This window comes from Crocodylus porosus, unplaced genomic scaffold (assembly GCF_001723895.1).
Source record: "Crocodylus porosus isolate Cpor-Errol unplaced genomic scaffold, CroPor_comp1, whole genome shotgun sequence".
Lineage (NCBI taxonomy): Eukaryota > Metazoa > Chordata > Crocodylia > Crocodylidae > Crocodylus > Crocodylus porosus.
In genome coordinates, this window is record NW_017728897.1 from 565079 (window position 1) to 588190 (window position 23112).

Consider the following 23112-nt stretch of genomic DNA (forward strand, 5'->3'; position numbering starts at 1 on the left):
CCTCCCAAAACCGGGATGCGCTCAAAAAGATGCAAACTCAGCTGTGTCCGCACCGGCTCAGACCCGGAATAAGTCCGGCTCGCACCAGCGGCCCTGTGGTGGGGGGGGTGTGCAATTGAATTTGGCCCAGAGTTCGGAAACCCAAATCTTGGAGTCTGAACCTGGGGCTCGTCTCCTGTAAAGCAGTACTTTCATTCTAATTTTCGAGCCAAAGGGCGAGCTGATGTCCAGGGAAGGGCGCCCCCCAGCAGAAATGCTCCGGGCTGCGAGGGGCGGAAGAGGCCCGCGCCCCAGCCCCGCTGCAAAGCGCCGGCGGCGCACCAAGAGCCTGGCGCGGGAGCTCGGAAGTTCTTTCTCGGCCTCCCGGCGCCCGCAGCCGGTTAACTTGGCACTTAAAGGGGAGGAAGAGAAGCCCCCAGCCCCCGCGCGCCACCGCATAGCAGCCTGGCTGGCGGCTAAGGTGGGGGAAAGGATCCATTCATTTGTTCCTGAAGTGCAAAATGTTGGTGGCAGCTGTTGGGAGCGAGGAGGCTGCCCGGAGCCGGTGCCCTCTGCCCCTTTTGCCAAGCCCTAAAAGGCAGGCTCCCCCAGGGAGCGCGGCACACGAATCCCCATTGTCCGCGAAGCTGACACATTACCTCCGTGTCAGCGCCCGCGCACGCACGCAACGAAGCGCCGAAGTTTCCACCAAAATTTTTTAACCTGTGAGGCGGAATTGAGCAAGCGGCTGCAGGATCCGGTTTTAACACATTGCCGTCGGCTATGTCGCATGGAGCTTGTTTCCACTCGATAAACCCGTTCTAGACCAAGTGGCATGTGCCCATCCCAAGTGCAGGGATCGATCGAGGCAGAGGGCAGTTGGATTCGCGGCAGTCCCAGGAGTTGGGAATAATGCAAAGAAAGAGGGCTGAGCACAGGGCTCTCTCTTTTAAGAGGTACAGGAAGATCGACAGCCTTTCCTGCTGTGGGGGGAGCACCTCCCCGTGTCTGGAAACCCACTTCTGGGAGCCTTTGGATTGAACCCCAGCCCGGTCCCTGGTCTTGGATTGAACCCCGCTTGGTTTTTCTGGGGGAGAACCAAAACAAGCCGGGCTCTTTGCAGCGCGGCGTTGCATCTGCATAAGCGAATATTGCTTGTTCGGGGAAAGCGCTTAGAAACTGAATGGGGGTTGTTTCATGTAAAAAATAACGCCAGCCAACTAATCCCGTTAGCTAGGCGGAAAGAGCGCGAGTGGTAATTATCCAGGCGAGCGTAGTAAAGACCTTGGACCAGGGATCGCAGGAGATGGATTCGTTAGTCTCCGAGCGGGTCTGTCACACAGAAGTGTCGGGTCCTGCATTGGTCCCGTCCAGTCGCGCTAGAATGACAGAGACATTTTCTGAAAGTCTTGAAAAGATTTTGGAACGTGCGGGGGGGCGGGGGGCGGTATTTCCCCCTAATAAACTCGACATCGTTATTTACCGCCCAGTACAAAGTTAGGCACTTGAAGCGCAGTGCTGATGGGTATGATTGAACCGCTCGGAGCGAAAAGAAACGTTGTATTTCTTTCCCCTCCCCATAAAAGCAGGTGAAGGAGAGGGGCTGCACATAATGAGCGGAGGATATCCAGGCGCTGTCCCTTTAAGTACGGAACATCTGATTCCCTCATCTGGCAGATGGTCTCTGAGCACAGATTTGCATTCATTGTCTTGAAATCTGTTTTCGCGTTGGTGTTATATAGATTTCAGGGGCCGATCCATACCCAGATCAGAATACAAAAGGGCCATGATGAAAATAACACCAAACGAGTGAGATTTTTTTTTTTAAATGGGTACTACTTTGGCTCATGGCAGCCTGTGATAGAAATAGCTGTTCTGCCCCGCGTCGCTTTTTTGCCTAGAGAGGACGTTCTGGAAAAGTTGTGTGGTTTTTTTTAAGGGTAGATTTGACAGCTCTGCCGCAGGGTGAAGCTTTGGGTGCATTGCATGTGCTGGGAACCTTTCTTTCTTGCACACACTGCCCACCGCAATCTGTCTCCAACCTGTCCTCTCTACCAGGGAACACCTCCCTCCCAGATCCTCAGTTTATTTTGATTAGCTCCGAGCATCTTTTTATCCGCGCCCCTTAAATAGTAGTAACAATGCAGACTGCTTTCGGACAAGCTGAGGCACGGGTTTAGTGACATTTTTATACAGCCTAAATGCAATCCGCGGTCGCTCGGGTGGCGGAAAACCTGTAGTGACTTCTGCAAGTCCCCGATTGCCGGAATGGGTTTCGTTTGTGTGTAACACCCTGAAAGCAAAAGACGTTGGGAAGAAACTTGCACCCGGGGAACTGGGATAACTCTGTTGCGTTTGAACCCCCTCCCCTCTCCCATTGGCAGGCGCTTGCAGTTGGAAGGCGGGGCTGGTGTATATCAGGGCTATAAGTGTCCGCTGCCCTCCAATCAGGGGAGGCTATGCAAATTTCGCCCCTAATACGGGGGCACGCCACGCCCCAGTCCTGGAGTGTTTTCTCCCATTGCTTTAACACATTCATGGTGACCAGATTGGGAAGTGTGTGCGCCTTCCCGGTGTAGTGTGTAATCGGACTCTCTTTAGTTCCATTTCTTCCTTTCTTTCACAATTTATCCCGATTCCTTTTTGGATTAGACAGCCGTCAGTCCCCGTGCCTGAGAGGGAGGCGCGCCCTCTTCACAGCGATCACTTTTGGACGCGGCTTCCTCTCGTGCGCTTGAAGGATGACAGTACCAGGCGAGACTGAATCAGCATAACTGTACCTTGCAGGAGGAACAAACTTTTGATCGTTGTTACTATTCTTGAAGGCATTGACGAAAGTAATAAATTGCGTAGCCTTTAACAGCCGAAGAAGTTGTTTCTGGAAGCCGAGCTCCGCTTTCTTGGGATTTGTGTGTGTGTGTGTGTGTGTGTCCGTTTCCAAGGCTGCTCCTCTTAAGGAAACTATTGATAGTTTGGAATAGACTTTTTAAATGTTTGGGATTCAAGACACTTTAGGAAGAGGACCCCTTCTGAAAGATAAGGCGCTAGGCTCCGAGATGGACTCCGTCAGGTCCTGGGTCAGGAACGTTGGGGTTGTGGATGCGAACGTGGCGGCACAAAGGTAACAACTACCCGGCCTGCTTCTCTCCCCGGCCCTCCAGTGCCTCCGGCCCCCTTCCCTTTGCAGCCGCTGAAAAATCAGAAGGGAAAGCAATCACTAGGATGAGGGGCAGGCGCCTGCCCCGGAGAGCGTCAGGAAGTAGGGTCCAGCCCGCCAGCAGGGCTGCGAAGGACCGGGGCATGTTTCTTTCTGGCTGAAGGGGAAACTATTTGCACGTAGCGATGCAAACTAACGGCAGCTGCTTAAGCCGCGTGTGGAATGGGCTTCAAGCTTCCAAGCCCGTTCAGACGGGCATGTATTTGTTTCCTCAGCTTCAACTTATTTTGCTTCGTCCAAGCGCTGACTTGGTCTTGCTGATCTTCGCGGTGAGCTTTTCGCCCACAGTCTAACGCTAGCCTGAGTGAGGGGGTCGGGGAAGGAGCGGGTTCCAGGTTCCCGCAGGACAGCACAGAGAGCAGCGGGTGCGCAGCGCGGGGCGACCCGAGGGTCTGCGGTGAAGCGGCCCGATGCGGCCTCGCCCGCCTACAGAAGGGGCTGCGGTCTGAGTCCGGGGCCGGCAAACGCAGACACCCTCCCCCCGCGGCTGCCAGTCGTCAGCCCCCTTGTCAGGACGTGGGTTCTCTCTCCTACTCTCTTCTTTTATGGAGGAGCAGGACTAACAACCCCGCCCTGCGTAACAAGTTTCCCTCCTTGTGCAGGAAGCCTGAAGCACACGTGCGGAGAGTGGAGTGGAGCCGGCCTGAGCAAAAGTTGGGGCAGGGAGCGCTGGATCCGCGGCAGAGACTCTGGTCTATAGGCAGGACTTTGAGCAGCCCGGGAGAAGCGCGGGGAGGTGGGCGAAAATCCCCGCGGTATTCTTGGGGAAAGCGAAAGCAAAAGGATTTGCCTGCAGGTGACCTGAGAAAGCCGGGCGGAGGGGCTGCAGGGATCCAGCCCTCGGCCCGGCGCGCGCCGGGCAGGGCGAGGGGGCCGGGCACTGGCTAGTCTTCTTGGGGGATCGGGGTGAAAGGTGCATGCTAGGGAAAGCTTTCCGAAAGGCTGCAGCATCACCGGAGAGGAGTGCAGTGATTCGGCCTTGTTTGGAGAAAGAATTAATTCGATATTGGCCGTTCCCTGGACAATAGCTAGAAATCGGGGCAAAAAAGGAGCAGAAGCGCATCTCCTTGAGCACAGGGTTGTAGAAATACTGGCGTTGTGGGAAGATGCCGACTGAGTTTCACGCTCGGAAAGTCACCGGGGTTCGTGCAGCGCTCTGTGTGACCGCACTGAGGCTGCTCGGGACGCCGGGCCCGTATTGACTTCCGCGGCTCCGGGGCTTTGCCGGAGACTTCCTTCCCTACGGTGGGCAACAGGGTGCTGCAACCTCCGCCTTCCCAGCCAAAGCGCTGCCAAAGTGGCCGGGCGTGAGGACGAGCTGTGCAGACAGGGTGTAAAGGAAGAGCCGTGAACTCCTCTGAACCGATCCCCTCCTTCTGCCCTTTTCCCCTAGCCCGGAGCTGGGCGGGTTGTGAAAAAACCCTCCGGCTTTGCAGCAGCTTCTACGGGAACCTTCCCTCTCGCTGGGCTTTTCCCCTCCCGGGTATATATCAGGACAAAAGTAAACGGGGTAACGTTTCCAGGCACTGCTTCTCCAAAAGAGAAGTCCCAAAACGCTGGCTGCAAACGGAAGGCGATGCGGGCTCGCGGGAAACGCCAGAATCAAAGTCGTCAGTGACAAACGCGTGTGAATCACCCGGTGCTCGTGTCCGCGGCCCCTGGCTGTCCTGGCTGCCTCCGTGTCGTGTCGTGTCTTGTCTTGTGTGTATGTTTTATTGCTACACCACCATTAATGTCTCTGTCTCTCCCCCTCTTCCCCAACTCTTCCATCTGTTTCTTCCACAGCGGAGTAGCCTTGTCCAGAGCCCACTTTGAAAAGCAGCCACCTTCCAACTTGAGGAAATCCAATTTCTTCCATTTTGTCCTGGCTCTCTACGACAGGCAGGGGCAGCCGGTGGAGATAGAGCGGACAGCTTTTGTGGACTTTGTAGAAAATGATAAAGTAAGGCTTCCCCTCTTTTGTTCTTGTTTTCACCTTCTGCCTTTCCTTGTTTCCCCCTCCCCATCCAACGCTCTGGGTTCGCCCTCTCTAGTACTTATTTGCTTTTGGAAGGAGAGCCTCTTACCCCTTGCCTACTAATAAAATTGCCAGCCATGGTTGCCCACATAGGACTGCTTTTCAGCTTGTGGCTGTCTGTGTTTCCTTGTCCTGCCCTTGCAGTTCACAGGACTTGTAATTTTCAGCCATCTCGGGAAGTTAGGAGGGAAGGTTCAAATGCATCTATTTGAACAACAACAACAACAACAACAACACAAACCCTCCCGAAGGTCAAATACCTTATTTTTGCTCCTGCCAGATCTGTCAGGTTTTATTAGTACCCTAATCGAGTGGAAAGGGTGAGCAGTAATTTGTCATGTTATCTGCTAAGCCTGGCTTTAAAAAAAAAGACTCTGAAGTCAGTGGGGCTGTCAGACACTTGTGCTTTGTGTTTTTTAGGTCCAGGTGTTAAGCAGTTAGAAGCACTTTCTCCCTTCCCTACCTCCAAGCTATCTTTGTTTTATTATTTATTTACTTTTTTTTTAAATAGCAGGGAAGGACTTTTAATTAATAAGTACTCCATAGATACCTGTCTTTGGATAACTGATAGTTGCAGTTCACCCAGTTATCTCCCATTAACACAACCTTCAGGAAGTAAATGTTGATAGTGACTTTATGTTAAAAAACCCCCACAACCATTTCATTATTTTCTACGCACAAAACCCTGCAAACTACTATCTACAGATTAACTTGCTTGACATTTGCAAACTCAGCCCAGAGGGGAAGAGCATGTTACACTGTGAAGTTGGAAGTGTTGTAGTCAGTGGAAAAGTTTTCTGCAACTCCTACAGGAAAGGATGTAAGCTGCATTTTGTAGTTTGTCCTGGGTCACTCGGAAGGTTAATTTATCTCAATCAGTGAATCCACCTCTCAGAATCTTAATGAACTTTCTTGTCACATCCATAATGAATTGCAGTCATGTTGCTTTTGTGCATGAAGTGCACCAGACAATTTTTTTTTCAAAATCTCCCTTTCTTTCAGGAACAAGGCAATGAAAAAACTAACAATGGCACACACTACAAACTTCAACTTCTGTATAGCAATGGTAAGTCCCCTCCCAACTGCCTCTTCCCTTTTTGTAGGAAAGAATCTAGAACGAAGTTTTCAAATTTGCAGCAATCCATGTATGAAATACATTGAAATACCTCGGTCTACTTTGGCAGCCACAACCCACATTTATGGAGAGCAGATTCTCTAGGTTAACGCTTGAGAGCAAGCAACCTTATATGCTGAGATGGTGTTTAATAGGCTATAGTTGAAATTAAATAGATAACTTCCTGCTGGCTTGGAGGAGTAGGGAAAGCTGTCTTCACCCTGACTTTTCTATTTTCCCCTTCTCTCCAGGTGTCAGAACTGAACAGGATCTGTATGTGAGACTCATTGATTCAGTCACTAAGCAGGTGAGCCTAGCTTACAGTCTGTGCCATCTCATCGCTGCCCTTTGAGCTGCCTGGCTCTTGTGCATTGTTTCCCCCGCTTCCCCCACACCGCCCCTTCCCCTTTATTTTCACCTCTGCCCCTTTGTATTTCATACCTTAGTTTTGACTGAATTTGAAAAACAATAACCAAGCTGCTTCCTTTTTCTGTGTTTTGGTTATCTTCAATGCTTTTTCAGTATGGTTTATTATTCAGATACTGAAGACCCTGTGCAGAAAGTATTGGAGACTGGGGTTTGCAAACTATAGTGAAACCAAAGTAAAAAACAAATATTCTAAATGATACAAAAAGTCATTTCTACACTGGAACACTACATTTTCTTAATTTTCATAGCCCATCACTTATGAAGGACAAAACAAGAATCCAGAAATGTGCAGAGTTCTGCTTACTCATGAAGTCATGTGCAGGTAAGATAATTTTATTGGGGGCATAGGATTTATTCTGTAAAATGTAACAGTGATAAAAAAGTTTGCTTCCATATATGTTAAAATGGTCATGCTGTAGAAGCAGGAGTTTTGCCTCTTTGCTAGGAACTCTGTTCCTGAGGAAGGATTTCACTTTACATTGGGATAAAATTTGGTGTGGTTAAAAACAATTTTTTTCAGTGAAACAGATCTGGAAAGCCAAAGTAAAATCTTAACTGCCGTGTGTTTTTTCTTGTCTGTTAACTGGAGTTAAACAGCAAAAGGAGATGCCCCAAAAGTCTAAACTTTGTATTTCTTTAAATACTGCAGTTTCTGTTTCTAAAATGTCACCTAGCAGAACCTGCTTGGAAATTAGGAAGTACTTGTGTTGTATTTTTTCCCTGATGAAATATTTTAACATTATCAATTAAATGAACATAATATAATGGCCTTTTTTCTTGAGAAAAAGAAACACTGCCTTTCAATACATTTTAAAACCAGATACATTTATGGAACTTCCATCTTTTAATAAAATAGACACAGTTTTAAGCTGTTTTTAGGATGTTAAGATGATAAATTAGAGGATAAAATACAGTTAAGGATGTTTTTAGTAACATTAGTGGATGTCTGTAGGTATATGTATCTAATGTATGTACATCTTGCTTCCATGGAAACTTATTACTTTTCCTGCTTTCATGTAATTAAATTTTTTTCAATACATATAATAATGCAAACAGCTCATGTTCTTATATTAAAATGCGTTAAATTGTGCACAGAATGTTCTTTCATAAAATGAAAGGCAAAACCAACTTTGACCTTTATTAAACACATTTGTGATTTATTGTAATAGTATTTTTAAGCTGTTAGGCTCCATTTTGCTTGTTTTAAAATCAGATAGCACTGTAGTTTAAAAGTTCTTGGTATTGCCTTTTGAAGTGAATAATGTAGTGAAAGCAATGTAATAGGATCAAATTTGGTGTTTAGGGCTACTTGTATTGTTCCAAAGGTAATAGGATAGTTGGTCTAATTGCAAAGCTATAATGAGGGTGAAGTATGTAAAATGTGCAGTATCTCTTTTCACACATACATATACATAAGTGCCAAGCGGGCAGAATTTACTCCTAATATACTCTGACCTCGTTATCTATGAAACTGTATACCATTGCTTCCAGACACACTCTCACACACATATCTAAGTATACATGTGTATGCACGTGTATGTATGCATATGTGTACATATCTCACCACTTACTATGTATTGTTGTGTATATTGATTAAAATTGATGTGAGGTGTCTTGCTTTTTGGCTTCTCTAGAACGTACATTTTTATTTTAATATATATGCTGTTTGGATTTATGATGAAAGTCTTACTTATCTTACCTAGATAAATGTCAGAAAAGCAAAGGATTTGGCTTTCTATACACTAGGCTTTCTATTTATTATAATAAAATGACACCTAGTGTTCTTACATTTTTTCCACTGTTGTCATATGTAGAAAGCTTCCATATTAAGTATAAAACCCCAATGCAACTTACTTTTTAAAAACAGAAATTGACTGTTTTTTTTCTGTGAGAAATTAACATTTTAAAATTATTAAACTCTCTCCTAAGCTTTTGTATATTGGGCATCAATTGATGTTCCATGCTTGATTTAAGGTAGTGTTCTACAAATGTAAACCATTATTCAGATTGTACTGAACTCCTGCTTGATAGATTATCCAAGAAGAATTGCAATTCAGGGATGTCCTTTCCATGTAAAACACAGATTAGTGAACCAAATCAAAAGCGCTGTGTAACCTAATCATGATATTTGATTTTAAATGTCTTGTTCACGTGTACTTTAAAAAGAGGATGCTGTATGTGCTGAAGAGGCATTCTACCCATCACTTTGAGTAATACCAGGGGAATGTATCCAACTCTAGTTAAACTTGACATTTTTTTAAGCACAATAATCAAATCCTCTTCATTCTGTATCGCTTAAATGGCAACATCAATTTTTAAAATGCTTTGCTTAGTTTGCATTAGTAACAGTATATAAAAAATTAATATACTGTACCCAACCTATAGGTTAATTTGATGTCTATTATGTTTTAAAATTACGGGGTCTGTCTTTTTTATTTTTTCCTTGTTAGTGACAGGTAAATACCCTTTTGATTTATCACATATAATCATACATATAGCCATGCTTTATACAGACAAGTGCATCCAAAAATCCCACATCTTCTATTCAGACAGTGACAGATGTATGCTTAGCAGGAAAGTTGTCTAAATATTGATACGGATACAACAATCTGTCATAGCAATTGAAAGTTTAATTCTCAGCCCCCAATAATTAGCACATTCAGTTTGGGTATTTATTTATTTATTTGTTGCAGGGCTGAAATTTTTACTGTTAAGTTTTCCACTTCGGGGGGGTTTGCAGTCCAATGGGTACTATCCATAGGTGGTAGAGATGTCTTAAATAAACAGTATCATTTTCCTCAGTGGTAGGAAATCAAGATAAACAGTCTCCTCTTATGGAATAACTTTTCTTCTTTTCATTCTACCAATTATCAGCTAAGAGGAAACTAGTTGTTATACTGCTGCCAGCAACCCCCTATGCCCTCAATGCTCAGAGGGTTAAAAGGTATTATAATTTGAACAGAAGTAGTCTCAGGGCCTACAGCTGGCTAATAACAGAGTTGTATTGAGTGCAAGCAAGCCCCACAGCTGTGACTTTCGCCACAAGGCTCAGGCTAGACAGGAGCTCTAATCAGCTGGGCCAGGCGGCCACTGGGGCCTGTGTCTTTATCGGCCAGATGGTGTGAATTTAGACACTTTTGTTATGCAATTGCAGGGAGGAGTTGGGGAGAAGAAAACAAAACAAAGGCCACCATGCTGTGAGCTTATTTGAGTTTGAAATTAGAGACAGATTTTTTTTTTGAAAGTTGAGGGCTGAATTTTAAAACCATTTTAGTGGAGGGGGGTGGAAAGGCATAAGCCTTTCTTTGACATGGAGCCTTATGGGGCAACTAGTTCCTAGGGCTGGCTTTGTCGTCATCTTTTTTTTTCCCTGGCATGCTTCAGATTGTAAAATCTACAGTATCCTTTGTGGATAGTCAGAAAAATAATGTAGCTTAAAGTGTAGTGAGAATTTGTTCACCCATTAATACATCTTAAGCCCTGATTTTGTGACTTCAGGTAAATGAGTAATACTTCTAGGTTCAAAGGGATGATGTATAATGTTACACAAATGCGGCAGTATTAGTTGTATTGGTTCCTTAATTTCTGTTTAAACCATATTACAAACCCAATCATTTAAGTCAGTAGGTTCTGTGTTGTTAAGCACAGACATTATGTAACAAACCAATTGGAAGAGAGTTGGTACTTGTATACTATGATAAAATACCTTGGATAGAGAAAGCGGAAGACCAGAGTAGGACTTCTGCTGATGCTCTTGATTAGATTATCTCCTAGTCCTTAGAAGTACTCTTATCCGCACCTAAATTTGTCATTTTGTGGAAAGCAGTGTTTGTTTCTCAGGAGAAATTAATATATTCTGTGACTCAAAAGTTAGAGGGTTACAGAAAATATTCTAGTGATGTAATAGAAATGTGTAAAACTGAAGGCAAATGATAAGAAAATGAGTAGTTCTAAAATGCTTTGAAATCATTGGGTAAAAGATGTATTTTATTAGGAAAGAATTAGTACCATATTGTTGTAAACCTTGTTGTAACACCTTATTGTGAAAAGCTTTACACCAGGAAATCATTCTGTTGTACCCCAAGTACATGTAATTCAGTATAAATCTTTACTCTGTTATAAAATAGTGAACCTTTTGGAAGTGTATGTGGGAGGGCAAGATGCTTGGTATTGGAAATATTGCTTTAGTTGGCCACGTCACTATTGTGGCAGGATCCAATCTGATACATTTGTACCGTTACCACTTGACTAAATTATGTGACTCTATGGTATGTTTTAAAACGTCTTACAGAGGAAACCAGTTTTGTTTCAGTGAGCAATAAAAAAGTTATATCATTGCAGATCTATTTAACAACGAAGAGCCTTTTGTTGAGCCTACCAGCGGAAGAGAAAATATTTTGCACAAATTTTTTTCTTCTGAATAAAGTTTCTCTGTTCTTTCTTTAGAACCACAAGTTGCATTTTATTGTATTAAAAAAAACCCCAAACCCTGTTTTTGAAACAGCTATTACGTGGAGAAACAAGTAAAAGGCTCTCTTAAAATAAGTTACAACTGAGAGTAGATGGGGAGATTCTTGATGGTATAAATCATCCTAGTTCTATTAACTTTAATGAAGCTATGGCATCTTACACCAGAAAAGGGTCTGCCTTGGGGTTCTTAAATGACTTGCCAGTCTTTTATTCTAAAAGGAACAGCTTCAGTGAATGCAGGGATGAGGCAAAGGGAATGCCAAGTGTCAAAGTAATTCAGATTACAGCTGATAGCTGCATTCTATCTTACTGGGCAGCATGAGCTTGCAAAGGGGAAGTCTTTTAGTCCTTGTGGCATTGCAATCTATGGATCAAAATATTTCCTACTTGCAAGATGGAAGATTTTTTTTCTCTCAGCAACTTACTTTTTAAGTATTCTATATATGAATATTCCCTGCTTTAGAAAGGTGTAATCCTTCATATAGTGTTGGGCTCATTTGTGCCTATTTTATCAGTTTTTCCTTGCTAAGATCCATTCCATGTGGAAAAGAGCTGAATTTGGGCTTCCTAGGATATTTGAAAATGCATTCAGTCCCCCTTGTAGCATTACAAATAAAATTAAATTGTCTGGGCTAGATATGGCTCATGATTATGTTGGCGTAAATCAAAGCAACTTTGCTTGAATGTGATGGATCTAACTTCGAATTATGTTAGTGTAACCGAGAGCAAAATGGCATCCATTGGATTTTTGAGCATGAGGGAATTTTGATGTAGTCTTTTAAAAAGTTAAGTGGTTTTGCTCATATATTTTCTTTGCATATATTAATATCCTGGTTATTTCAAATTAAATTGCCTGATTTATTACAGCATCTGAATGCTCTTACATCTAATGAACTTGTGCATTGTTGCTTTGAGATAATTTATCTCCATATTTTCAGATCTATAACAGGGACCCCCCCTCCCCCTTTCTGTTTTTGTCTTGTTTTGTTTTTATTTTGTGTGTCAAACTATCAGATCCTCATCTGGTATAAATCGGTGTAGGTCTATTTCAATGAGATTACACTCCTGCATAGCAGATGAGGGTCTGGCCCATTGTTTTTCAGAAAGAAAGGGCAGATACAAAGGTGCTGGGCTAGTACTGAGTGACTCAAACTGTCACTGAATTCAATGGCAGTGAAGAGGACTTAGAGCCTCTCAGAATTGGGCAGCAGCTGTCTCTCCAGTTATGCATATATGTGCATGCACATGTATATACACATACATCATGTATTTAAAAAGTAGCCCCTGAGTAGTATTCATCACTGTAAGCTCTATAAAGCAGGGACCTTCTGTTCTTGAATTTGCTTGTAAAGCCCTAGAATGCAGAATGCTGTAGATGTAAGAAGTTATAATTTGTAACTTGGTAAACTGGGTCCAAATCTATATATAGTATCAGCATCAGACAGAGAGTTAGTAGTGCCATTTCTATATCCTCACATTACTGGCCATACTGTATACACTATTTATAAATGGAAACTTAATATAAAAGGTTCATTACCATCATCAAAACAAATCCCAAAGAAATGTAGCCTTCTTAAAGATTAGGCTCTACCTAGGTTGAGCTCTAGCTAGCACAGTGTGGTTGGTTCTCCAGTGTGTATTGCTGGCAATATTATCACAGCACTGAAGCTTTTGGTAACCACATAAATAAAGAGAATTAATAGAATAACTTATTACTATACAACAAGCCAGTAGGTCGCTTATAACACCTTTTACTGATGGTCTAATTTATAGGTGATTTATAGATAATTATCTGTACCACAGGCTGTGGGTGTCTGTAATGTGGCTAAAATGTCTGTTATCCATTTTTAAGCCCTTTATAAATGGAGCTTTAGCCTAAAGTGTGACCATATTTCTCTTCATTTTAGCTGGGATTTTTCAAAGGAAAGATAAAGGAGCCAATGGTTTCAGTCCAACCGAAAATAAAGGGATGTTGGGACCCTAACTTCCTCTGCCTCCCCACTTTGAAAACTCAAGTCAGAAATTCCTGGAGGCCACATAAAACTCTATAGAGCCTTATATTGAGTCAAGTGAGGCTTAGAGTTTTTTCCATCCACTTTCACTGCAGTGCTCTCATTTTTGTTTTTGTCCCCTCTCCAGCCGGTGCTGTGAAAAGAAGAGTTGCGGCAACAGAAATGAGACTCCCTCAGACCCTGTGATAATTGACAGGTAGGAAACAAAGCTTGCAGCAACAAACAAACCAAGCAAAACCACTGCATTGGCTTTGAGGCAGTCAAAAGTCTTGATGGCTTTCTGTCAGTCTGTCCTGTGCTTTGATGTCTGTGTTCCATATTCCCTTGGAAAAGGGCAAGCTAAAGAGCTGCTTATTTTCAGACAGACTCAGCTTCTCCTGGTGGATTTTTTTATTTTAATACTTCCTACACACACTCATTTTAACTTGACCAACAATACTGTGCATGTCTGTTCGCCAAGAAGAGGATTTGATTAGATCATGGAATAAAGTTTCAGTAACCTGGCATTTTCATTAACAGTCCTTAACAACGTAGTGATGGTGGGGGGAGGGTACATACAATACATACAATTTATGTATTTATTTGTTATTTTAGATGTGCATTAGCCAACTTTTAAATGTATGGTTTGGGAGTTAAACATCATCTTCACATATATTTCCAGATATGTTCCTGGATTCTGCCTTCAGTTTCTGAGTGAGTAGGGAACATGCAATAAAATCCTAAGGTAGCATATTCAAAACAGCTTTAAAAGGTAATAAGCTCTGTGGTACGAGTAACAAACCAGTAGATCTCATTGCCATATGATGCTGAGGCTGAGAGCCTAGTAGTATTTAAAAAGAACACCAAGAATACACAGAGGTTTTAAAGTGAATATTAAAAAATCATAGCCAAGTGACTGCTTTACATAAATTTAAATTCTCATGCTTCAGGATTAATTTGAACTTATACATAAGTAGGAGTCAGGAGAAAGTTTTTGCTGCAGATGTATTATCCTGTAGCTACTGATTGTAGGCATCAGATACCTGGCTGCAACTGGAGATGAGGTATTGGAAAAATTGGTCCAGTTTCTTTTTTCCTGTTTTATGCAGCTCAGATAGCATGATCTGGCATCTCTGTAGTACACTGGAATTTAAACTTGGGGTTAAGAATGGCTAAGCTAGTTTGAGTGAAAATCTAAAATTCCCATCCCTCAGATTTTTAAACATGATTTTGATTTAAATTCTCAGGGAGAATCTGAACTTACTTGGATTCTTTTTTTTCCTTTTCTTTGCCTTTTCACTTTCAAATGGTGGTTTGAAGCAAAGTCGGAAAGGCCAGAGTACCTACAGTGAGGTATTTCTGACTAGAAGTGCTACACATATTATCTTAGGTCCTAACAATTATTCTTAAAATGTATAGCTTGTTTTTGTCTGCCTTAGACATTTGTTTTGACTCCATGTTTGGGATATTTCCAGTCTCACATTTATCACTGACCTGTCACATGACCTCAAGCAAGTCACTCACATTTCTATATCACTATTTTCTGCTCCTATACTTTTCTGTTTAAATAATAAATTTTTCAGGGCAGGGGCCTTCTGCACAACACTAAACACAAAAGATTCTCTAAGTGGTTCTGCAATGCAAATATAATACTAACAGTGCTACCCATGAGTACTTGTGTGGATAAACGGAATAAATAATTTTCCAGAATTTATGTCCACCAGCAGTGAGGATTTTGAAACACACACATAAACGAACTAAATGCATTATCCACCCTCTCAAAAAATCCCTTTTGAGGAACAGTTTGTATTTCTAGACTCATGAGAGAATCATAGAATCTGCATTGTACAGGGTTCCTTTATGGAAAGTAAACTTCTGTGATTAGCAACTCTGCACCGAGTGAAATAACACTTCTAAAAGGCAGCTCATGTCCTCATGCTGATGAACATTGTCAATATTGTTTGTAGATGTGTATGTACTTGAAGAGGGGTTATTTTATTCAAAATGCCTTCTTGCTGGTTTAATGTTGACTTCTGTGTGTGTGAGTGCTCATGATGGTGAAATCACTTGTGTGAAGAAAACTAGCTCTGAATTAAAAGGAAAGGAGCTAAGGTTTTACTTAAATTGCAGTGGTTATGACAAAGACCGTGGTTGTCATTAGGGAAGGGCACTGAGATGATCAAATTAAGCAGGCATGTTGTGGGGACAAGCTATCCCTTGGTATTATGGGTCCCATAGGAAAGATGAACCTGATCCATGCTTTAATATGGTTTCAGAAACGTACGGCAAACTCTCTTTCAGACACAGAGCTGGCTCACTGCTGAAACACAGTTTAATTCAGTCTCCGATGCATGTTGGAAACAAGTCTGGAACTAATAATGTTGACAGAGCTCTCTGCAGGAATATAAAGAAGTTAAGCAAGAGTTGGGTGCTAAAGTCATTAAAGTACTCCAGAGAATCCTAGTTGTTGTAGCCACTGACACAGGTTACTTAGGCCATATAGCCAGACTTTGATTTAGCAGGCTTTCGTGGAAGCACAATGCAGACAGTGTTGATTTTTGTCATGGACTGCAGGACCAGGACTTGAGGGATGGAGAGAATGTGAAATGGAGGAAGAAGAGGTGCTGATCATCCAATTCACTTCCAAGTGAATTGTTTGTGAGAAGTGAGACATAACAGGAGCCTTCTGATATAGAAGGGAGGGAACATTGAAGCCAGCAAGGGAATAGCTAGCTTGAGCATGATAAACTAGCATTGCCTTTCCACCTCAGTTAATAAATATGCATTGCTATTGCTACAAAGGTGTGTGAGAAAATTGAGACTGGCACTCAGGAAGACCCATCTGCATTATAAATCAAATCATATTAAGGACCTGGTTAAAACATAGCTTTGTTTTATACCATAGAAGGGACCAGGACCTGCTCTAACACAATAGAAGACCGTGGCTGTGTCTGGGAAGAGAACACATCCCTTAGTGCTATATCCTTGTTTGAACCTGTTCACATTTCATCTATAATGCTTTAGCTCACTTCCCCCTCCCAGTATGGTAGGAGTTAAAGTTAAAGAGCTAAGATTAAAGTTCTGTTGACACTGCAGTTGGAAATGTGATGATAGCATAGGTAGGCATTCCTAGGCTAACCTTAATCTGGTTAGTTTGGGTAGCAATAGTGGGGAATGTGCAATGACATACGTTTCAGCATAGGCTATCCCAGCCCACTTAGGAACCTAGGTATATACTTGGATACTAGCTTGGGTATTTCTGTCTATGCTGCAGTTTGTAAGACCTTAACCATATTAACTCCATCATAAGTTACTGTGCTCAGACCAAACTGACCAGAACCTGCCCTCATGCCAATGCAAGCTGTCATCTCCCTTCTGACAATGCATTATTTTGAGAAATCCACCAGTTTTTGTCAGCTGAGGATCTGGCAAATTTGTGGTTGAACAGAAGATTTTGCAGTCTGCTCTTGGAGCTGAAGAAGAATGTTCTTTTTTGCCCTTTCCTTTTTATTTTTGCATGTTCTTGCAGATGGGTGTATTATAAATTCCACCTGTATACTGCTGTGCAGAACCAGTCACCCCAAAATGGTGATGTTCATTGCTGAATCAAGAGCATCATGTTTTTATACTTAAAGGGGAAAAACGGTTCACTGAGGAGAAAAGTAATGCAGTCATGCTGTTATCTGGTTCAGCCCCTGCTGCCTGAACAAAGTCTAAAAATCTTGATGCTGAACAAAACACAGCTGCCATAACTTTTGCTCTAAGAACTACATTTAGGTCCTAAGGACCATGAGGGGTATGTGTGTGCATGTGTGTGTGTGTGTGGCAGGGTGGGGGGTTTATTCTTGGAAACCAAAGTTTGTCTATATGACTCAGCATGCCTTTCGTATGTTCAGGCCACTTCCAGTTAGTATTTGAAGATTCAGATTTTTCCAAATGATCCTGATCCAGAATTTTCCTGAAGATTCAGCCTAGCCTTACCAATTACAATTATTTATTCAGTAAGATACTGAAGATTCAATGCATGCTTGGGGCAGGCAGGTGCGCGGAGCTATTACAAACAGGAAGGCTCACTCCCCAGCATTCCACATTACTCCATGTGTTTTCTCTCAAACACAGATAATGAACTCAGCTGGAGGAGAATCTGTCTGGGTGTGTCTCATTTGGGCCATGCTGGCCATGGGTGAGAGGTTCTTTTGTGCTTCGAGGTTGGTGGGTCACTCAAGACAGTAGAGGAAGTTTTTCTCAGTGTCTGGCCTGTTGTGCCCAGGTGGGTTTTTAAATAAAACTCAGTATATTTCTCTCTTCAGTTTTTCTTCGATGGCCGTGTGTGGATGAAACAAGGGGCATGTGTGTACAACACTGTAAAACAGGCAAAATGCTTTTTGCACCACTTTAACGATGTCAGGGTTTGCACACCTCGGTGGTGTATTGCACACTAATTCCAGCCGCTGTAGGAGTTTGTTGCTCCTAGAGCTACGGAGAGAAGCACCGGGCTCCATGCATCTTGGGGGCTCTGCAGAAAGCCCTGCAGGCAGTCTGGCAGCAAAAAAAAAAAAAATGCTGTGAGCCTGATCTTTGCCCCCCACCCATGAAGCCTGCCTGCCTGCCTCAGCTGTGCAGAGGCCTGGTGTTTCCCTCTGTGGCTGCGGTGCCCCCAGGACCTCCTGAGCTGGATGCCTGTGGGCAGGTGCCACCTTGGGGAGGAGGGGGGCACTACTGCCATGGCAGGAAGCACCAGCCCTTCCTCACAGCCCAGGTACCACTCCACCTGCCGGCAGCTTGCCCTCCCCTTCCCACTGCTGGAGAGGCAAGTCAGTCAGGTGTGTGGCCGACATGGGGGTTTAAAGGGCCCTAAATTGAAGGGCCCTTTAAACCCCCAGATTATCAAATGGCATAAATGGGCATGGATTCAGTATGTTTCAGTATCTTTCCATATGTCGCTGCTTTTTTTCTACACTTCAACAGCTCACAGTAGTTCCTGAGTGGTGGTAACTCCCTTCTTGAGTTATTTGTCATATCTCAGCTCTTGGTAGGTTTATGAGTTCAGTAATAATATTGTATTAAACTAAAACAAGTAGAGGACTTTTCCATGGCTGAAGTAGTGTTTAGTGGTGTATATGGCAATCTTTGGAATTTAATATGCTAAGATTTGCTGAAGAAAATGCTAGGTAGGGATATGACAATCAGGAGACTTTGAGGAAGATCTTTGGGAAATGATCACGTTCTTCCTTTTACAAATTAAATTTCCAAGTGAAAGCTTGTAGCCTGTGTCCTGTCTGTATGAAAGATATCATTCAGTTGTTTGGGCTACCCACCACCTCCTAAGAACACAATCCAGTTATAGTGGGAAGTTGGTCCAAAGGTCAAAACATTTTATTTTAATATTCACAAGTATTGATTTTTCATTTTGAACTAGTGGTAGGTTTATGTTTTTAAAAAGGGTATAAGATATGCAAAAAGAAGTGGCATTGGTGTTTGGGTCAAAAACATGATCAAATTGAAACAATTTTTTTTCAGCTTTTCAGTCTCATTGAGAAAAACTGAAACAGTTCTATTTTTCGGGTTAACTGGAAACAAATTTTTCAATCCCTGCTGTTTGGTCACCAAATTGAAAATTCACTTATTGGCACAGCTCTGTTCTGTAGCACAGTTCTGCTTGTACAACATGGTTCTTTGTCTTCTTCAAGTGGCTGTATCATATGGAGTCTTTGGAGCTCTCTGTTTTCTTTCAGCTAGCACAGCGAGATAGTTTAGCCTGGGTATTTAGAAACTCATGCTCCTAGTTATCAAATTTAGGCACAAATAGCCTAAATTAACCATTTTTAAAGGGCATTAAGGATGCACACATGTAGTTGAGCACCTCTGTGTGCCTAAAATTTAGGCTAATGTGCCTTACAGCATCTTATGTAGATGTGCTTGTAGAGTAGGAAGTCCCCACTATTGATAAACTTTCTAATTGTTCAGTAAAGGGCCTAACGTGTTTGGGCTCTGTTTAAAGCTTGGACTAAATTAGAGTAATAAAATTTGAGCTATTAGTTTGTGGGGGGAGAAGAGGGAATGTTCTCTTGGGTTAGAGGCACATTGAAGAATTGTAAGAGGCTTAGGGCCAGTTCCTTCATTCTGACTGATGGGACTACATTGAGTTACAGTAGCTGAACATCTGGCACTATCATTTTAGATGGTGGTGAACCACAGCATTGGTCAACTGACATACACTGTAGCTATTTAGCCATTTGTTGGGCTAACACACACTTTGAACAGAGGCCAAAGAGACAGAATTATGTTCTTTTATCTTAGAGTTCATCCTTTCAGAGGAGAGCCTGGGCATTGTAAATGGAGTTTCCTCCACTGTGGCTCCTGTTATACCTGTTGTATTGATAATCAGAGGGCTCAAGTCTCCAGAGCCAGCTCTCTGGCACATTTCACAAGCAATAAAATACACTTCAGGAAAGCCAGCCGCTGTTAGACACAAATATTATGCATGTGCCACTGTGGTGTCCATGCTTTCTATTAAAGTGCTTGCTGTAGTTTGCTAATATAGGACAGGGCCTGTGTTGTACCATGTCCTGTTGCAACACAAGTGGAAGTTTAAATGATATGCTTGGTGTTTCAAATGGTTTGAAGAGTGCTTACTAGTTTGCAATATCTGCAGGCTGTTTTGCATTTCCATTTTCAGCTTTTAATGAGCTCAGACATTAATAGGTGGTGCTCGTTCTTCCTGCCAACTGAAGCAGGAAAGGAAGGGAGTAATGGTGGGAGGCAGAATTTCCTAGTGTTTGGAACTAAGCAATAGGAACTGAGAGAACTGGATCTAATTTCCAGTTATGCCACTAATTTGTCCATCAGAAAATCACTTAACCTCTCTGTACCTTGGTTTGCCCTTAATTTAAGTTGTTAGTTGCCCATTTTTGGCAAGTATTTTGAAATACTTGCATATACATTTTATTATGTTTCTTGCTTTATCAGGGCAAACAGCAGTACATAATATGTGACAGGTTTGGAATTGTTCTACTTCATTCCCTTTTCACCCTTGCAAAGCTGCTGCAGTGAAATAAATGTTTCTCTAGATCCACTGCTGCTATAGGGAGAAGTCATGAGAGTGAAATAACCACTTTTCTGTTCTGCTCCCTACTTTTCCCTCCAAAGCCTAGAATGATCTCTCCACTTGTCTCTGGGAGACAAAGTCCTTTGTTCACTGCTAAACCTAGCTCTCCTGCAAAGAGCTGCTTTTGTGCCATCTGTCTCTTTATGAATTTTTTAGTAGTCTGGATGTTTCTGAGAAGTCAGTAACTTAGAGTGCACTATCTTAGCTTTTTGACAGGTGGTTTTCTTAGCCCATTTTTTTCTTTTTAATGAAGCAAACCAAACCAAACCAAAGTTTCTTTTTAAAACGCTAGGTTCTAGAATGGTAATCCTCAAAGTGAACACCAGCAGAACAGTCACTTAAGCATGTGAGCAGAGCAAAATGGTTGCTTGTTTCAGTGTCTTGTTTAATCACTTTTAATGTGGTTAGACAACAGATTTGCCAGCAACATAATAAGTTTTAAGGAGGAGAAGAATATTTTTGTAAAAGGGAAAAATAAGAGTTGGAAAGAGGCAGGATGCTTAGAAGGTGGTTCGTAGAAGAAAATATAGTTAGGGTGCTTCCCTGTAATTTAGGGTACAATTCCTTGCTCTGCTACAGACTTCCTGTATGCCTGTGAACAAGTCTACAATGCTTCCTTTGGGTATTTGGGAAGAACCGTGGGGAAATGCTCCTTAAGTAACTTCACTGATGCCTTTTTGGGTTTCATACCTCCATCAGGACAAGGCAAGAAATACAGGGGTTTCTCTGCTGGGGTATGTCAAGGATGTTATGTGGGCATACCCTTCATCCTCAGTTCTACACCAGAAAAATAAGGATAACTATATTACTTTACCTCATTGACGACTGTGAGGGGTTAAGGCCACACGGTATTAGGGCCCACATAAGTTAAATGTATTTTGAGCATGATGATTTATATAGTACTGTTCTTTGGATATAATAGGACAAGAAGGAGAATTGGGTGAGGGAGATGTGGCTGAGATTATTTCTTGAGGTGACATCAGAAAAATGCAATGGTTTTGAGTTTTAACTCATGACTTGGCATAGCTCTGCTTGTAATTAGCCCATGGATGTTTTGGCCCCGCAACTACAGGGCCAAAAAGGCAATGTCTGGGCTAGATCTTTTACATCTTCTTTAAAAATAAATTGTGACAATTGCTATCACTGAAGGGAAATCTTCAGAAGATAAGTCTAATCAAGACAAGTCCCAAAGGGATTTAGCATTAATTAGATGAGGTCCAGTATGATCTAGCGCAGTTTAGATGGCAAGGATGGATGGAGTCCACCCTTGTTAGAAAAAGCCATGTTCTCACCCAGATAAATATCATTGCCCATGCTGACTGATTAGAATCCTGACTGGTCTACTCAAAAATTTGAGCCAGCTTAAGCAGAGAGGATCAAATCCTTGTCCCGTGGAAAAGAATGGGAGTGTTACCAATGATTTCTGGTAGGGGAGGATTTTGCCTAGTCTGTGTACCATATGGATTAGGGAGCAGCCAACAAAGGGAGGGCAACAGAATGAGGAGCCATGAAATCCAATGAATTTGCTCAGGGGAAATGGAAAAAGATAACAATGGCACCAACAGATGTGTCAGTATAGACTTCCTATCAGTACGCACACATCTGATCCTTTATTGCTTTGGGAGGGGTAGTATGCATTCCATTCTGTGGTCAGTCCACACAGGATGGTGTTTGACTGACTAGAGCTAAAACCAAAGAGATTGTTCCCTTTCCTGCTGATGGCCCTGGATTCAAATCCCAATGGAAGACCCCTTGTGGGTATGTTGTAAAAAGTGTGCATTTGACCTATGTGTGTTCTCATAGCCCAACTATCAAGATCTCTCTCCCGGGGTCTGTTGTGTGGTTTTACAACTCTGAAATGCAGAGGCATTGAGACCCCACTCATCAAACCAAAACCAGGATAAAGTTTCCTGTAAATTAAAACTCTCCAGAGATTGTTGATTGATGTTTACTGAGTTTAACAGCTGGAAAAAAAAATACATCAACTAAACACATCCCATGCCCCAATTCTCAGTGGTTGGAGAATTGTTTACATCCTAGTGTACACATCCACGACTCTAAATGCTTCCCTTTTGCTTATCACCTTTCCTTCCTCTTTCCTTATCCTCTGTCTTAGCCTTGTTTTGTGGACTCGAGACATCTTTTGCCATAATCTTGCTCTTCGCATTTGCCTCTTGCTTCTCTTTTACACTTTTCATTCTTTCTAATCCCTCCCTCAGTTGTAGTGTGTTTCCAATGCAGTCTGTTTCTGATGGACTTTTATAAATAATATCCCATCTCTAAACACTCTTGTATATTAGCCTCTGTCAACAAAGCTTGCTTCATTCCTCAAGGAAGCCCTCCCATCGCATATGGAGGCATGTCTCCTACTTTTCAGCCAGTTTCCTCATCAGAGTATAATATGAAACTCAGGGAAGTGAAAGGAGAGACTTCCCTCATCTTCCATTGCATTTTAGATCAATATTTCTTTCTGTATCTGTGGTATTTATATGTTCCCCATTACTCTAGTCTCTGAACACCTTGCCATCTTGAATGTATTTATCGTCCCAACAAGCTGGCGGAGTGGAAAAATGCTGTTGTTCCCTCCACTGAAATGGAGATGAGACCGTGGGACATTAAGGGACTTGCCCAAGATTTCACAACAGGGTACTGAACCCAGCTCTGGTGCTTTAAATAGTCAGCCAGTCTTTCCTTTCTCATTGGAACTTCTATTTCCATTTCTCTTGCCTGCTCTCATTTCATATGTGACTCTAATATATTTTCTCTCTTCCAGCCCCATCCTCCTCC

At 42.5% G+C, this 23112-nt stretch overlaps 1 protein-coding gene across 1 annotated transcript in view; it reads left to right on the forward strand.

Moving 5' to 3' along the window:
* Positions 1–2516: 2516 nt before the first annotated feature.
* Positions 2517–23112, forward strand: part of EBF2 (early B-cell factor 2) — a 177572-nt gene continuing 156976 nt past the window's right edge. The window contains exons 1-6 of the mRNA XM_019556561.1: positions 2517–3100; positions 4982–5138; positions 6216–6279; positions 6579–6634; positions 7005–7078; positions 13366–13434. Of these exons, the coding sequence (XP_019412106.1) occupies positions 2970–3100; positions 4982–5138; positions 6216–6279; positions 6579–6634; positions 7005–7078; positions 13366–13434 (551 nt within the window). The 5' untranslated portion in view covers positions 2517–2969. The remainder of the gene's footprint in view (positions 3101–4981; positions 5139–6215; positions 6280–6578; positions 6635–7004; positions 7079–13365; positions 13435–23112) is intronic.